The 17,507-nt window shown below is 36.2% G+C and overlaps 1 protein-coding gene across 12 annotated transcripts in view; it reads left to right on the forward strand.

The window, feature by feature from the left end:
• Window positions 1-17,507, forward strand: part of HMBOX1 (homeobox containing 1) — a 162,803-nt gene that overhangs the window by 108,294 nt on the left and 37,002 nt on the right. For all 12 annotated transcript variants that reach the window (XM_009243663.4, XM_009243666.4, XM_002818960.6 and 9 more), the window contains exon 5: window positions 10,756-10,866. In XM_009243663.4, the coding sequence (XP_009241938.1) occupies window positions 10,756-10,866 (111 nt within the window). The remainder of the gene's footprint in view (window positions 1-10,755; window positions 10,867-17,507) is intronic.

Raw genomic sequence — 17,507 nt, forward strand, 5'->3', positions numbered from 1 at the left:
TACTGAAAGTGGTATATTGATATCTCCAACTATTATTGTTGAATTATCTCTTTCTGTTTTCAGTTCTGTCAGTTTTTGCTTTATGCATTTTAGGGCTCTGTTGTTTGGTATATGTACATTTATAATTATATCTTCCTCGTTAATTGAGCCTTTTATTATGTCTTATTTTTTCTAGTAGCAAGTTTTATCTTAAGGTCTATTTTGTCTTAAATTGATATTTAACTGTCACTCAAGTTCTCATTTGGTTATTTTTATATGATATATCTTTTTCCATTCTTTTACTTTCAACCTAATTATGTCTTTGAATCTGAAATGTATCTCTTATAGACAGCATAAAGTTGGATTGTGTTTCTGCCAATCTCTGTCTTCTTATTGGAGTTTTTAATCTATTTAAATTTAATTTAATTATGATAAGGAAGGATTTATATCTGCCATTTTGCCATTTGTTTTCTATATGTGTTTCATCGTTTTGTTCCTCTGTTTGATTACTTTCTCTTTTGTGTTAAATAGATTGTTTTCTCATGTACAATTTTAAATCCCTTGTCATTTCTTTTGCTATATTTTTTGAGTTATTTTCTCAGTCATTGCCCTGGAGATTACCATTAACATCTTAATTTATGACAACTTAATTAATACCAACTTAATTTTAATAGTATAGAAAAACATTTCTCCTATAATAGGTTAATTTTTGTCTTATAAATCACATTTATATATTGTGTGCCCATCAACTTAGATAATAATTATTGCATTATATAGTTTTCTTTTATAAATAAAATAGGAAAAGGAGTTATAGACACAAAATATTTAATTATACTCTTGTTTATATTTACCTACATAGTTACCTTTACTGTCACTCTTATTTCTTCAGGTGTATTTGAGTTACTGCTTAATGTCCTTTGCTTTCAGCCTGAAGACCTCCCTTTAGTATTTCTTACAGGGCATATCTGCTGAGAGCATATTTTCTGTAATTTTACTCATCTGAAAATGTCTTAATGTCTCCTTCCCATGGTTTCTGATGAGAAATTAGCTGTTTATCATATTGAGCATTGCTTGTATGTAATGGGTCACTTCTCTCTTTTGACACTTCAAGATTTTTCTCTTGATCTTTGGTTTTCAACAATTTATGATGTGTCTAGGTATGGATTTCTTTGAGTTAACCCTACTTGAAGATCATTGAGCTTTTTAGATGTGTGCATTAATGTTTTTCATCAAATTTGGGAAGTTTTGGTCACTATTTTTTCAAAATATTCTTCACTTTTATCTCTCTGTTTCTTCTGGGATTCCCATTATGTGTATGTTGGTAAGCCTAATGGTATCCCACGGGTTTTTGAGTCTTTGTTCCATTTTCTTCATTCTTTTTTTCTTTTTGTTCCTTATAATAGATCATATCCATTGACCTGTCTTCAAGTTTGCTGATTATTTCTTCTTCCAGTTCATATCTACCGTTGAGTCCTTTTAGATAATTTTTCATTTTATTTTTTATACTTTTCAATTCTAAGATTTCTATTTGGTTCTTATAATTTTTGTCTGTTTATTGATATTCTGTGTTTGGTAAGGCATTTTTCTCATACTTTCCTTAGTTCCTGAGACATGTTTCTTTTAGTTCTTTTAGTCTTTAAAATGGTTAATTTAAATCTTTGTCTACTAAGTTCAATGTCTGGATTTCTTCTAGGACACATCTTATTGACTGCTTATACTGTGTATGAGCCATACTTTCTTGTTTCTTTGCATGTCTCATAAGTTTTGTTTTAAAACCTGGAAATTCTAAGTAATGTGGAAACTCTGGAAATCAGATTCCTTCCTCCCTTGAATTTATTATTGCTGTTGTTGGTGATGTTTGTTTAATGAATTTCCTGATTTAACATTATAAAGTTATTATTCTTTGTGGTATGTAGCTGCTGAACTCTCTTCCTTGTCAGCTTAGTGGTCAGCTAATTATTAGGTAAAGATTTCCTCAAATCTCTAGAAACAATAAGTCTCCCAGCTTTTGTCAAGGGGCTCTCTCTGTGTATTGGGCATACCTTTAATGCTCAGACAGGAAGCTTATAATTCTGCCTAACCCTTCACTTTCTCTTTGTATTAGGTCTCAAGGTCAGCCAGAGGTGAGAGCTTCAAGCCTTCACGGGTTTTTCCTATACATCTTTGTAGCCCTATACATGTGCACAGCCCTATACAAGTTCATGACCTTCTAGATTCCTAGGAATATGTCATAGCTTTCTTTTTGAAGACTCTCATGGACATCTCATACCTCCACTTCTCTGTTGAAATATTTTGGTCAGCTTCTTGTTCACATCAGTTGTTGTCATTGCCTCAGGCAGCTGCAGTGTTAACTTATTGCCACTGATTGTTTTCGACAAATTACCTCACATCTGTCTTTCCTCCTCAGAGAGAAGCTATTCACACTGAGTGAGATCTTGAGTCAGGTCAAATAAAGCAAGCCTTGCAAATAAAGATTTCCAGGTAATTGCCAGACAGGTCAAATAATGACAGTTCTCTTAGAAGGGTGTTTTGAGGAACTCCAAACCTGTCCTTTCCCCTCCAGTGGCTACTAGGCCACACCTGGTTTTCACTGTGATTGCAGTAATGTTGGTTTTTAAGTCTGCTATAATGATAGTATGACAGGCATGGGAGGAGGCCAAGTTAAAATGTCACATGCTATTCTTACCAAAATTCAGCATTTTTTTAAAATAAATGCTCTTTGGATTGTTGGAAGCCTTTGGTAATTTCTAAAGTTCTGAAGAAGTTAGTTCTGACAATTGTTGACAGTGCTTTTATGGAACAGCAGATTTTGCTGTTGTTGCTTTTATGGAGGAGTAGCTTTTCAGAGGTTTTTACTTCACTATTCTCACTGATGTCACTCCAATTCAAGAGATTTTGAAGGAAAGCTGGCCCCCAAAATTTTCCCTCTAGAATTGTCCTCAAAGTATGAAAATGGAGACAAACATACAAACATACAAGGGTTGGAAAATACAGCACCAATTAGCCTGTGCTGTTAAAAACTACTCTGTGAAGAAATCTATACCCAAAGTTATATTTAAAAATAAGGCATTTCGGCCACACACAGTGGCCCACTCCTGTAATCCAGGTACTTTGGGAGGCCAAGGCAGGTGGCTCACCTAAGGTCAGGAGTTCAAGATCAGCCTGGCCAATGTGGCAAAACCCTGTCTCTACTAAAAATACAAAAATTAGCCAGGCATGGTGGTGGACACCTGTAATCCCAGCTACTCAGGAGACTGAGGCAGGAGAATTACTTGTACCTGGGAGGCAGAGGTTGCAGTGAGCCGAGATCATGCCGCGGCACTCCAGCCTGGGTAATAGAGTGAGATTCCGTCTCAAACAAAACAAAACAAAACAAAACAAGGCATTTAGGTATTGACTGGAAAGTGAACAAGAGGGACTTTTCAAGGGGCATAGAAATAATCTGTAAATTGATTTGAGCATGCATCATGTACATTTATCACATGCGTCTGTATATTTATCAAAACTCATTGAACTGTATACTTAAAATTTTACTGTTTATAAAATATAACTCAATTAAAAACAAAAAGAGTTTAGGAATGGAAAAACTAAGAAACTCTGTGGTAAATCTTAAATCTTTAAATCTATAACCGTGAGTGTACAGCTGTGGCAACTACGAATTCAGAACAGAATGTAAATGCTGACTGTCTAAAAATATGTTCTAAATATGAGGAGTTGGGTGCAAAGGCTGGAATATGGAGATGGGGGAACTAGAGTGTAAGGATGTGTCTTAGTTGTCTGTTGCAACATTAAGAACTTAGCATCTTGTAACATAAGTCTTTATTATGTCACTCAATTTGTATTGGCCAGGAATTCAGGAGCAGCTTAGATAGGTTGTTTTGGTTCAGGGGGTCTCATGAGGTTGCAGTCATCTGGAGGCTTAAATGAGATTAAAAGACCCTCTTCCAAGATGACTCACTTGCATTGGCTGTTAGCAGAATGTCTCAGTTCTCTGTAACATGGATCTCTCCATAGGGCTGCTTGAGTGTTTTCATAACATGGCTAGCTTCTCCCACAACCAGGTATCTGTGGGTGGGGCAGTGGGAGAGAGGGAGAGAGGGAAAGAGAGAAGGAGACAAAGGCAGAAGGTGTAATGTCTTTTATGACCTAGCTTCAAAAGTCACAGACCATCATTTGTGCCACATTTGTTGGTTGCACAGAGCAACCCTGATGCAGTGTTGGAGGGGATTACACAAAGGTAGTAAGACCAGAAGGATTATTTGGAGGTTGGAGGTCCCTTTGGAGGTTAGCTACCACAGTCTGCTAATTTCCTTAGCTTTTTTAGCTTGAAACCATTAAATATTGCCCATATGTTAAAAAAAAATGCATCCCAATGATACACTGTTTTTGTATAATGCTTTTACCTTGTTTTAGTGGACTCTTTCGGGAACCTCATTTCTCTTATGGAAACATTTACAAAACTTTAGATCTTTTGTTTTCACTCCAGTTTAAAAAAAATCCTGTGTTAAAATAAAACTACTTTTTAAATATATTTCAAAATTCTGTCTGTAGTGTGGTTTCATTTCAGTTATTACTTCTACCTGTCCTATGTCTATATATGCTTGGAGTGATCTTGGAATTAGTGTATTTATTTCTAAGGGGTGAGAATTTGGGTGTGTGGTTTTTAAAATTTGCTTTTCTCTTAATTTTTCCCCTTTCATCTGAATTGCTTAGGAGTTTTAAAATAATGGACATGTATTATGCTTACAAAAAGAAAGTCAGACTTTCGAAACAGTTTTGTAATATTCAGTAATGGTGAGAATGTAGGGAAACATGCTTATACTATGGTTAGAGTATAAAATTGAGTACAGTCTTGTCTTTTTTTTTCATTTTTTATCTAAGGAGAGGAGTGAGAGTACATTCTTCTTTAGGGGACAGTTAGGTGACATTTGTCACAAACATAAATGCTCTTCACAAACTATGAATCAAAAATTTCATTCCTGTGAGTCAGCCCTAGGGAAATATTTATTTGTCTGCAGAAGGATATACATAGCGTGTCATTGCATCATAACTTATAATAGTGAAACATTAACAACAACTGCAGTATCGAGTAATAGGTTCGTGTTTTAATAAATTATGGTATAGAATACCTTGTAACCACTAGAATGAAGATTTATAATGTACTATATGAGAACATTTTAAGATATTAGAGAAAAGTAAGTTACTTATTATATGTAGAATAACTCCAAGTGTATGTTTTCAAAACAACTGGTTGTGTGTATATATATATGCATGCATATTTTTCTGTATTAAATGCGTGGAGAAAGTGTGGATGGATTCACAACAAATAAGGATAGCTTTAGGATAGGAAATATGGGGTGGGAATGGAGGAAGGGCTTTTATTTTTTCTGTGTGCATTTATGAATTATTTGATTTTTTGTAGACAATACATACATGTGCTTTAACTTAAATTTAAACATAACTCTGCTTGCACTGTGGAAGGCGAATTATAGAGATGATAGCAGTTCTGAAGTAGAAGATTGCTTGAAGAAGGAAATTTCATTTTTTCAATTGTGAAATGATCTTCTAATTAAAAAGGAGCTTATGAGAATTTTATACTTTGTGGATCTTAAATGGTTTGTTCTTTTTCTTGTAGTTACTGCAATTGTCCAGGCAAAAGAGACTGAGATTCCAAACTTCTGGAATGAGGATTGGAAAGAACATGAAAATAATTTTAGGAAGAGAAAGTGATTGTATTTAGTAAATATGTAAGAGTGTGGGGGGAAAGTAGAGTGAACAGTAAAATTGAGATGGAGAACACCGGAAGAAGAACAGATTTAAGGATGATAGTGAATTAAGTTGACTGTGTTGAGGACCTGTGGGGAAATCTCATGGACGCTATCTAGCAGATGGTTTGAAAGAATGGTCTGGTACCCTGGCGGTCATTGGCATTTAGATGACATTTTAAATCAATGTTGTTGGTAATTGAGATGACCAAAGGAATCCTGAGGGTTACTAACATGTAAGAAGCTAGCAAAGCAGCCCTGAAGTTGACTGAAAAGATGTGGTGTTGGAATTGTATCCAGCGTTCCAAGGAGGAAGATGATGGGAGTGGTCAGTAGTTTCACTCCTCAGGAAGTGGAAGGAAAATTAAACATAAATTTGTGGTATTGGAGATTCTGACAAGAAAGGATTATGGTGGAGAGCCCTCTAGTGGAAGGGAACGTGGTGTTTGAGGAACAGGAAGCCTGATGCAGCTGCTCAGAAAATAATGTGAATGAGGCTGGAAAGGCTTTTTCTTCCTTTGAATACCATGTGATAACATTCTTATTGGAAGTAAATTAATCAGGGGTTAGTTTTAGTCTCTCAGTGTGTGAAGGTTATATGTAAATTTTTTCTTTTCCTCTGCCCTGTCAGGGGTAGACAAGATGAGGTTTTGAGGAACTAAAACTTGTGGGCAATGACATTTTCTTCTGCAGTGGGAAGTAGGGGGAAAGTCAGGGAAATTTTCTCCTGAGAAAAAGTATCAAAGCTGATAGTATCGAGAGGCTGCCAGGGCTTATGAGACCGTGTTCAGCTGAAGGACCAAAGCAGCTCGAAGCATGAGTTCAAGGAGCCTTACCCATCTGTTAACAGGCTGCTTAGAAAAATCACTGTAAAATGTGTCCTTTTATGCTTTTATTTTTTTTTACAGTGCCTCTTTTGGAAAAATTACCTGCTTTACTTATTTTCTACGTTTATTATATGAATACTGAGATTAAATTTAGAGGGAAGAAATTCTTGTTTATTTCTTCCTCACACAAAAGACAGGACCGGAGAATATTCTATAATACCATCTTCTTCCTTTGTTTTATTAAAGTAATAATTACGCATAGAGAAAATTGTGGAACAACACATGTAAATAGCTAACCTTGCTTACTTCAGAGAGTAGAATTGGAGGGGGAAGACAGAAATTCTTTGCAACTATTTGCTTGTAAAATAACCGATAAAGCTCTCTATGTAGTATTTAGGGTGAAAAGCCAAAAATAATTAATGCATATTTATAGGAAGATTAAGAAAACAATATAGAGATAGAAATGTAGGAAGAATCTGCCACTTTAAATTCATATTGTGTATCTTTAGTTATATATTAGCTTTTGTTACTATACAGACAGAATTTAGAATATGTAACATTGTATATTCATAAAAATATATCTTTTCATTTATTTCATGAGCATCTTTCCATATTGATACATATCCATTTACTTCATTTTTTTGAAACTACATAGAATTTTAAGAACATTTTTGGGGAGACTTTTTAAAATTTAAATATATACACAGAAAACTGTCCAGCTTAATGGACACTTAAAAGTCAAGTTAGGACACCCATATAACCACCCTCCAGATCGAGATAAAGAGCAATGCTGGTCACCACATAAACCTTCCTCATTCTAACTCCCAGGCAGAAACCTTCTCCCTCCTACATGGGTAACTACTATTCTGATTTCCATCCCTATAGATTAGTCGTGTCTGTTTTATAACTTTATATAAAATGAATCATATATAGTTATGTATGGCTTTTGTGTATGTGTGTCTGTGTTATAGGTTTTTCAGTTAACATTATTTTTGTGATGTTTATCCATGTGGTTTCATATAGCGGTAGTTTATCTTTTTCTATTTAGTATAGTAGTCTATAGCAGAATGTGTAGATATCACAGTTGATGCATTCTATTTTTTTTTGTTTTTTTTTGTTTTTGAGACAGAGTGTCACTCTGTCACCCAGGCTGGAGTGCAGTGGCGCAATCTTGACTCACTACCTCTGTCTGCCTCCTACGTTCAAGCAATTCTCCTGCCTCAGCCTCCTGAGTAGCTGGGACTACAGGCACACACCACCATGCCTGGCTAATTTTTGTATTTTTAGTAGAGATGGGCTTTTACCATATTGGTCAGGCTGTTCTGGAACTCTTGACCTCAGACAATCCACCCGCCTCTGCCTCCCAAAGTGCTGGGATTACAGGTGTGAGCCACCGTGCCTGGCCGATGCATTCTATTATTGATGGGCATTTAGTTATTTCACATTGGAGGCTATTACGGAAATGTTTATAAGAGCCTTCTTGTCTCTTTCGAACATACTTCTATTGAGCAGGTGCACATTTCTGTGGGATATATGCCTAGTAAAAAAATTGCCGGGTCATAGAGTATATATATGTTCAGCTCTAGCAGTTATCATCTATTTCCCAAAGTGGCCCTGCCATTTTATCCTTCCATCAGCAGTATGAGAATCATATATGCCCTATAGCCTTCCCAAAACTTAGTATTGATGGCTTTTTATTTGTTTGGTTGGTTCTGCTTTTTTGTTGTAGTTTTCTGGGTTTTTTTATGGCTTTTTAAAAACATTAATTTTAAAGCCTGCCAGTGTTTTGTTATATAAATATACTCTAACTTAACTAATGCCTGTTTGATGAGATTTTGTCCTCTTCTCTCACTATACCAAAGCCAGAACCTGGACAGTTCTGTTGTCTAGCGAGCTCTGAGGCTTGTTCTATGTATAATCTGACTAAGGAAGATTTCATATTGGAACCAGTTAACAGAGCTGATAATATATTTTTTCTTAACTGATTTTTCTCAAGTTTTCTGTTTTGAGTAGTATGATAGCAATATGAAGAATCCATGTAAAATAATTTTATTTTGTTGACATGAAAATCAATGTTGATTTCATGGTGATTGTTTTCTTCACCCTTTAAAAATGCAGTATAGGCTGGGTGCGGTGGCTCATGCCCATAATCCTGGCACTTTGGGAGGCTGAGACGGGTGGATCACCTGCGGTCAGGAGTTCGAGACCAGCCTGGCCAACACAGTGAAACCCCATCTCTACTAAAAATACAAAAATTTCCTGGACATGGTGGCGCATGCCTGAAGTCCCAGCTACTCGGGAGGCTGAGGCAGGAGAATCACTTGAACCCAGGAGGTGGAGGTTGCAGTGAACCGAGATCACGCCACTGCAGTCCAGTCTGGGCAACAGAGTGAAACTCTGTTTCAAAAAAAAAAAGAAAGAAAAAAAAGTAGTATTAAAAAATAACCATAATGTCTGAAACTAGACTTTTGGTGAAAGCCGAATTAATTATCCAGAATAATTTGCGTTTTCTTAGAAGAGGCATACGGTGCCTACATCACATAAATCTTTAGTCCACTGGAAAACTGCTGTGTGAATTATTTGAGAATATAATCACTTAGGTTTTGGAAAGCTGTTTGAATTTTGCCTTTTGAAATTGAAAGATTTTTCCAGGCTGGGCATGGTGGCTTGTGCCTGTAATCCCAGCACTTTGGGAGGCCAAGGCAGGAGGACCACTTGAGCCCAGGGGTTCGAGAGCAGCCTGGCAACATTGTGAGACCCCGTCTCTACAGAAAAAATAAGAAATTAGCTGGATGTGGTGGGGCCTGGTACAGTGGCTTATGCCTGTAATCCTAGCGCTTTGGGAGGCCGAGGTGAGAGGGTGTGGTGAGCCATGATTGCGCCACTGCACTCCAGCTGGGAGACAGAGTGAGACCCTGTCTCAAAAAGAAAAAGAGAAAAGAAAGATGTTTCCAGTCAGAGAACTTTGCTTCACAGTCTTTTTTTTAAACACTCCCCTCTCCCATTTCCTCAAATTTTCTTTTGACATAGGTTTTTAAGTATGTAAAACTCTAGGGGCTTGCTTTTAATGAGTTAAATGTGATCCTGGGACCTCATGCTTTTTCTGATGTTAGAGAGTGTGATTACTTAATGATAGCTACTCTTCCTGTTGGGCATTATAGCTTTAAATAGGTGCCGACACAGGTGACATTCAGTAATATTCGGTTACCCTCAGTAATTCCTTGGGAGGTTTTAGGTATAGGTAACCTCTAGTAGCTGAATGGTCTTTTGGAAAGTACCTTGTGGACTTACAAGACAGTTTTGTCTTTCCTGTTGTTACTTGCTTTTGCCAGTTTGTACTGAATTATTCATTTTTTGGAATAGCTATGAATGACCAGAATGAGCATGTGATTCTCATACTAGTAAGTTTTAGACATGCTTTTTTACTTTCAGATGTAGAGATTCTTTACATTTCTAAGTATTTGTTGTCAAGAGCTTCTTGGAGATAGCAGAAAACTACTGCTTTATATTCTATTCAGTTTTGTGGAAAGCTTGTGTTGGAAAAATGTCTTTAGCTGTTGAGATTTCTTAAGAGGTCATATTGTAGCATACATAACTCTAAAAGTCTGCTAATTCTTCTCTGTACTAATGGTAATGACTCTAAAAATGGCTAAATGAATTAACAAATAAGCCAAAAAAAAACCTTATTGAAGACAGTATTTTCAATGACCTTTTGTTTCCTAGCCCCTAAATCTTTTGGTCAATATCCATAATGAGTAACAAAACTTGCTGACTTGACTTTTTTGCTCATTATCTTTTAAAAGTTTTATTATTCTAAATTAGGGGTGGAGTGGAAAGCAGGGGTAATTGAAGGAGCACAAATATAATAAACTCTGACAAATAACTTTTACTTTAGGAATCTCTTTATCTCAGATTCATGGAACTTTTTTGGAGATTAATTTTAGAGGCCATTGTCGGGTCTTAATTAATAAACTGCCTTGATGTCTAAGAGATAATTTCTGAGTATATCCTAGCCAGTGCAGTCAGTCTTTACAAAGGAATCTAATAATAGTTTGCTCAGGTTGCAACTTCCTTATGGACTGGACACAGAGAATAAAGCACCCAGTAACCTAGAACCAAAAGATCCTTTATTAATTTCACTGTAATTTCAGTGCCCCCCAAAACCTATTTCTGTTTCTACATAGGTATCAGTCAGAGCCGGATCTCTCATTGGCTGTTGCAGCAGGGATCAGACCTGAGTGAACAGAAGAAAAGAGCATTTTACCGATGGTATCAACTTGAGAAGACAAACCCTGGTAAATAGCCTTTCCTTTTATGTATTGCATCTGAAACAAGGCAGATATAATGAATTACTTTAATGACTCCATGTGCTAACTTGTTCAGTAAGATAGTTTCATACTTTACTATGGTTGCTTTATGCAGAAAAAGACTCTTAACAGTAAAAGCTAAACCCTGATTGTAATAAATTTTATTTTATTGTCTAATATTATCTAGTCATATTCACTCCTTCCCCTAAGACACCTCTTTGCTTTCAGGTTGTATGATATTTCTAGCTATAGTTTGAAAGAACACCATGAATGTTCAGTGGCTGATTTTGTTTTCTTCAACTACATAACTACATAAGATTCCGTATCTTTTTTTTTTTTTTTTTTTTTTTTTGCAAATCTTGTTTGAATTAGTAATGTAAATTTAATATTTTTATTTAATTCATGCTGTACCATATCCAGTGATCTCTGCTAATGATTTTTTTTTTTTTCTAATTCTAATGACCTGGGTAATGGATATATCTTTGGACTTTAGGATGCAGCTGCCCTGATGACTCCCAGGAGCAGCAGTAGATTGGGAAAGCAGAATGAAATCTTAAGAAAACTAAGATGACAAAAAATTTATGTCTAGAGTTGGAAGAAGTAGGCAAGATCTATTCAAGATACTAACAGATGATTTTATAAAGTAAAATCTGAAGTTATGGGACTATCTCAATCTATACTTTACACAGGCAAGTGGCAGTAAGCCTGCCCTCATGTGTAAATTTAAGATTGGGTTGTGTTCTGTAATTCTGCAGCCTTAAAGCCTTTGCACACAGACTAAATCACTAGTTGAAATATTGCATAATAATAGCATTGGCTCTGAGGTAGAAATAAAGAATGTCATAGAGATATATTTTTGTGTGTAAGTATGTGATAAGATTTTTTTCCCTAAAGGTCAGTTTCTCAATCCGAATGGTCCAGGCAGGATGAAACAGAAGAGAACATATCAACCTCTACAATAATATTAAAAATCTATTCTGACTCCCAATTTTTATTTTGAAATGTTTCAGATGTACAGAAAATTCAAAAGACTAACATAGTAGACACCTGTTTACTCTTTCTTGGATATAATAATTATTACCATTTGGCCAGGCGCGGTGGCTCACGCCTGTAATCCCAACACTTTGGGAGGCCAAAGTGGTCAGGTCACTTGAGGCCAGTTCAAGACCAGCCTGGCCAACATGGTGAAACCCTGTCTCTACTAAAAATACAAAAATTAGCCAGGTGTGGTGGCGCATGCCTGTATCCCAGCTACTCGGGAGGCTGAAGCAGGGAAATTGCTTGAACTCGGGAGACAGAGGTTGCAGTCAGTGGAGATGGTGCCACTGCACTCCAGCCTGGATGACAAAGGGAGACCCTGTCTCAAAAATACGTATATATATTATTATTATTAACATTTTACATTTGCTTTATTCCTATAAAAGAAATAAGTTAAGATTTGTATATGTGTGTATTCAGCATTCATCTCCTAAGAATAAAGATAATCTGTGTTACCACAGTCCTCATTGTTATACCTAAGAAAATTAATAATAATTTCATATTATCATTTTATATCCAGTCTGAGTCACATTTCTCTAGCTATTAGAAGAATGTCTTTTGTAGCTCTTTCTTTAGTATCTCTTTTAGGTTGGAAAATTGGGATTTCTCTTAAATCTAGTCACCCAAACTTTTTTTTTTAAATGACATGAACTTCTTAAGCCATGTAATTTGACAGAATGTCCCACATGCTGGATTTTTCTATTTACTTTTATTATCAAATATCTCATTTCTTTATCTTCTGGATTTCTGTAAGCTGGAAGTTAGAATTAAAATCTGAAGTTAGGATTCATGTTGAATATTTTAGGCAAGATTACTTCATAGATTATTTAGGGAGGCACGTACTAATGGCAGCAATTCATTTTGAAATGCATCAGAAAATAAAATGGAATTATATTTAGGGAAATGGATAGGTATGTGATAAAGTAAAATATGTGGTATGAGTATGGTTTTCACTTAAAAAATTCTTTCACTATTGTATGTTTGAAAATTTTTGCAATAAAACACTGGAGAAAAATATTTTGTAGGTAGTGTTTACCTAATATTGCCACATATTAAGAGGCCTGTCAGCATTAGGAGGTTGTAGCACCATTCATATGCCAAGTTTGATGGTTTTGTTAAAATGGTGACCACCAGATCTTTTCTTTGCAGTTTGTGAATAATCTTTAGGGTGACACTTTGCCCCTGGATGAATATCCTTTCCTGCAACAGCTTTCACCGATGACTTTAGCATTCGTTGATGATTCTTGATTGAATCTGTTATTCTGATGGGGATTGCAAAATGGGATAATCAACTGGTAAGGCCAAATTCCCGCACTGGAGTTTCGGGGCTGGGCTCTAGTCCAGCCCTGAACTAGAAATAGGAAGGAGGACTAAGGTGCAGCTCTAGGGCCACAGTGGCATTGTTGCAGCTGATCTGATAGCCAGTTGTGGAATACTAACTACAGGAGTCCAGCTTTAGCACTGGGCTGATAGTGTTCTTCCAAAGCTGGTTTTTTTTTTTTTAAATTATTGTTATTTATTTTAGCTTTTAGTCTTAATTTCCTATTTTAGTTTATCTTGAAACCAGTATTGGGAAATTAGGGGACGGTAGAACTAGGGAATTGAAACTAACAGCATTCATCTAGCTGATAATTAGGAGCTGATTTCTTTAAGGACATAGTGCCTCCTTTTAAGACATTCCTCTAATTATGTGCATTTGTTTTTCAGTGAGGTTGCATTATTGTCACCTTTTCAAAGTACTTTCTATTTTTTGTTTAAAAACCAAATCCTAACTACTGGTTTTCTCAGTCAAGTTTTTCTGTGGGACATAATTTAAAGGTAGCTAGAGATAAGAGGGTAAGTTCGTAATTGCCAGTTGGTAGTTGTTGTTGCATTAACAGCAATTGGGTATTAGCAATTGAAATTTGTTTATCTTTTTCTTTGCATTTTCACCTTTATTATAAAGGCAAATATCACATAGAACTCTTTCTTGATAAAAGTGATTTTGTTTTGTTGACTGTAAAATAACCTTTGATTTTAGCTAAAGAATTTGGAGCTACTATTATGTTTGGTTAAGATGAACTAAAATTATGTTAGCTTATAGGACAGCAGATCCTTCATTGCAAGTCATTTCAGACCTGATTGGAATCCACCCAGATGTCCCTCAGTTGAGAACTGGTTAAATAAATTAATGGCACATCTGTACAATGGAATCTTATGGAGCTATATAACTACTTTTTGAAGGCAGCTTTATATGAATTAAATTTATATGAGGTGATATGGAATTCATAAGTAAAAAAGGTACATAACAGTATCAAGGGCATATTTATGTAGGGGAACACACACACATACACATGTATATGCTTACCTAAGCATAGAAGATCTCTGAAAAGCTGTGTTAGGAACTGGGAAGAATAGCTCTGTGGAGGGGAACTAAGTGACTGGGAGTACAGGGGTAAGGAGTTAACTACACAGCCTATTGTGTCTTTCTAAATTTTGTACTATGTACTTGTATTATATATTTGAAAAATAAAGTGTAATAGGAAGGGGGAGAGAGACCAAAAGAAATCAATCTGCCTTGTAAGATTAAAAAGAAAGAAAGAAAAGGAAGAAAAACTTAGCTTTATACAGTCCAGACCTGCTTTTGAGAAGCAGGTAGAAAATAAGTTGTCAGTGATTTTTATCAAGTAATTCTTTTATTTCATAATTTTTTTTTCTGTCTAGGAAAGATAGCTCATTAGGGTAAATGTAAATAGTGTGATCCCTTTACATATATTCTGAGAAGAAAATGCAAAATTAAGAAAAGTCACAAAATGAAAAACTACTTTTTCTTTTTTCTTCTGTAAATTTAATCATTTAGAAAACAAAAATGTTTGTGTATTCTATGACTCTTCCTGGGCGTTAGAGCATTTCTCTTTGTATACTTTGAGTGAAGTCCTTTTGTTGTTGTTGTTGAGACAGAGTCTAGCTGTGCCGCCAGGCTGGAGTGCAGTGGCACAATCTTGGCTCACTGCAACTTCTGCCTTTCGGGTTCAAGCAATTCTCCTGCCTCAGCCTCAGGAGTAGCTGGGATTACAGGCACATGCCACCACGCCCAGCTGATTTTTGTGTTTTCAGTAGAGACGGGGTTTCACCATGTTGGCCAGGCTGGTCTTGAACTCCTGACCTTGTGATCCACCCACCTCGGCTTCCCAAAGTGCTGGGATTATAGGCGTGAGCCACTGCACCCAACGGAAGTTCTTTTTTTCAACCTCTTCAGTCTGGGTCCAGTTGGATATGGCTTTTGGTTTTTTGTAAGTTTCTCTTTAAGTGGACTCATCAAGAAAAATAATAGAATGGATATTTAGGTTAATTTTACTGATAACCCAATTGATATAGTGTAGTTCTGTGATAACAGACTCACCATCAGAATTTACCAGCATAAATGAAAGCCTGCCAAGGTATATTAATAAAATAGTCTGATGGAAATGAATCAAATACATTTTATCTTGTTTCTTACGAAAACACAAGAAAATACCTATTTTTTAAAAAAAGTGAGTGCTAAATTCAGCATGGTTGACATCAAAAGTCCCTTTATTTAATCAAATTAAGTTCACAGTCTTTTTCCCTTGTCTAATTTAAACATTACTATAGCAGACAGGGTTTGCTGAGTTCCTCTTGGCATGTGGCGCATATTCTGCATGCTTCTAAATAATTAAATAAAATTTGCCAAGAGGGTTATGCAGCAAATACATGAGATAAATGTCATCAGAAGAAATGTCCAGTCCTTCACTTGCAGAGTGTTAGATCTAAGGGAACGTGTGTGTGACATGGGGGAAGATGTGAAATTACTTTTGGAGAGGTTAGTTCCTATGGATGGCGTAGTAATGATGTGCTTATAGTCCCTCACCCAGAGTTAACCCTGATCAGCAAGAACATTATCATATATGTAAAGAAGAACACTTACCAAAATTTTTAAATCTCTTAACAAGTTATGAAAAGAGTTTTTTTTTTTTTCCTCATGGGTTTAGATTTGCTAGGTGAAGGTGCAAAATTTTGTATTAATGGAAACTTAGATGAGGGGAAAAAAGATTTCTGTAAGGAAATAGACAACACACTTTTCCTGTTAGGACCTTAGCTAACCCAGAATTCCTGTATTTTACTTCAGAGGAGTTTAAAGGCTTATATACATTGGTCCTGCATTCTAGTATCTTTGTGTTTTTCTGTTAGAGTCAGTAATTTTGAACTCGCTCTTGCTTTTCATCCATTTCAACCAAAGCAAGATGAACTAAGGTTTCCAGAACAAATCTGTTTATTAATAGAGTGTTTCCAGAGTACTTTTTTGTGCTGTTTTTAACTACCGCTACATTGAAAAAGAAAAAGGAGCCAGAAAAAAATCTGAAAAGTAATGTAACATTATGTTTTAAAGTAGGTATTTTGATGAACTTAAGATTATTCATTTTTCACCTTCTGTGTGTAAACTGTCTTGATTTCTTTTTTTTCCCCCACCCTGAGATGGAGTATCGCTCTGTCGCCCAGGCTGGAGTGCAGTGGCACGATCTTGGCTCACTGCAACCTCTGCTTCCTGGGTTCAAGTGATTCTCCTGCCTCAGCCTCCTGAGTAGCTGGGATTACAGGCGTGTGCCACCACACCCAGCAAATTTTTGTATTTTTAGTACAGACAGGGTTTCACCATGTTGGTCAGGCTGGTCTCAAACTCCTGACCTCAGGTGTTCCACCCGCCTCAGCCTCCCAAAGTGTTGGGATTACAGGCATGAGCCACCGCGCTCGGCCTTGATTTCTTTCAAAATAACCAGGCCATTACTTACTTTTCTGTCTTCTTTTTCTCCTTTTTTCCTCTCCCCTCTTCCTTTTCCTTCCTGCCCAGTTTTATTTCATCTGAATTTCCTTCAGTTCTTGAGACTGTCTTGACAATACAGAATATTACAAAGAAGCATAATATTAATAATAAACCCCAGTACCAAGAAGAACCATTATTATTAGTTGGCTTATTTCCTTCAACCTCTTGGTTGAGATTCTTTCTGTTCTCTGTTCTATTTGTACCCATTTACCACTCTGCTTACTGAGGAGCATGCCGCAATTATGGATGTGGCCTACTACCTGGAATTCACTGACCTGTTGCCCACCCTCCATCCTGAAACTCTTTCTTTCTTTGCAAGGGTCAGCCCCTGGACAAGAGGTTGTATTCCCTTACTGAGTCTTATTTCTACCTTTATCTTGATCAGCCATGATAACCGGTTGGCTCTGTTTTAGTCCTTTTCACCCTTGCTGTAGAGTAACATGTATATAATTTTAATTAGGTAGATTCCAGAGCTCTTGCTGTGCTGTAATCCCTACTTGTTTTCAGAAAAGCACTATAAGACTGTGAAACCCTCCAGCCCCCAAATTCCTGCTTATGTCTAAACTTAACTTTCAATTGGCCCAGACTGAATTCTCAGTTTATTTTGGCAGAATGAAACCCTTTTAAATTGTTTAAAGAAGGGTTTCAGTTTAGAGTTTCATGTTGGGTAGAGCAGAAATGTTTTTAAACCAGGGGTTGGCAAACTTCATATAAAGGGCCAGACAGTAAATATTTTAGGTTTTGCAGGTTATATGATCTCTATCATAGCTAC

The sequence above is a fragment of the Pongo abelii genome, chromosome 7 (assembly GCF_028885655.2).
Source record: "Pongo abelii isolate AG06213 chromosome 7, NHGRI_mPonAbe1-v2.0_pri, whole genome shotgun sequence".
NCBI lineage: Eukaryota > Metazoa > Chordata > Mammalia > Primates > Hominidae > Pongo > Pongo abelii.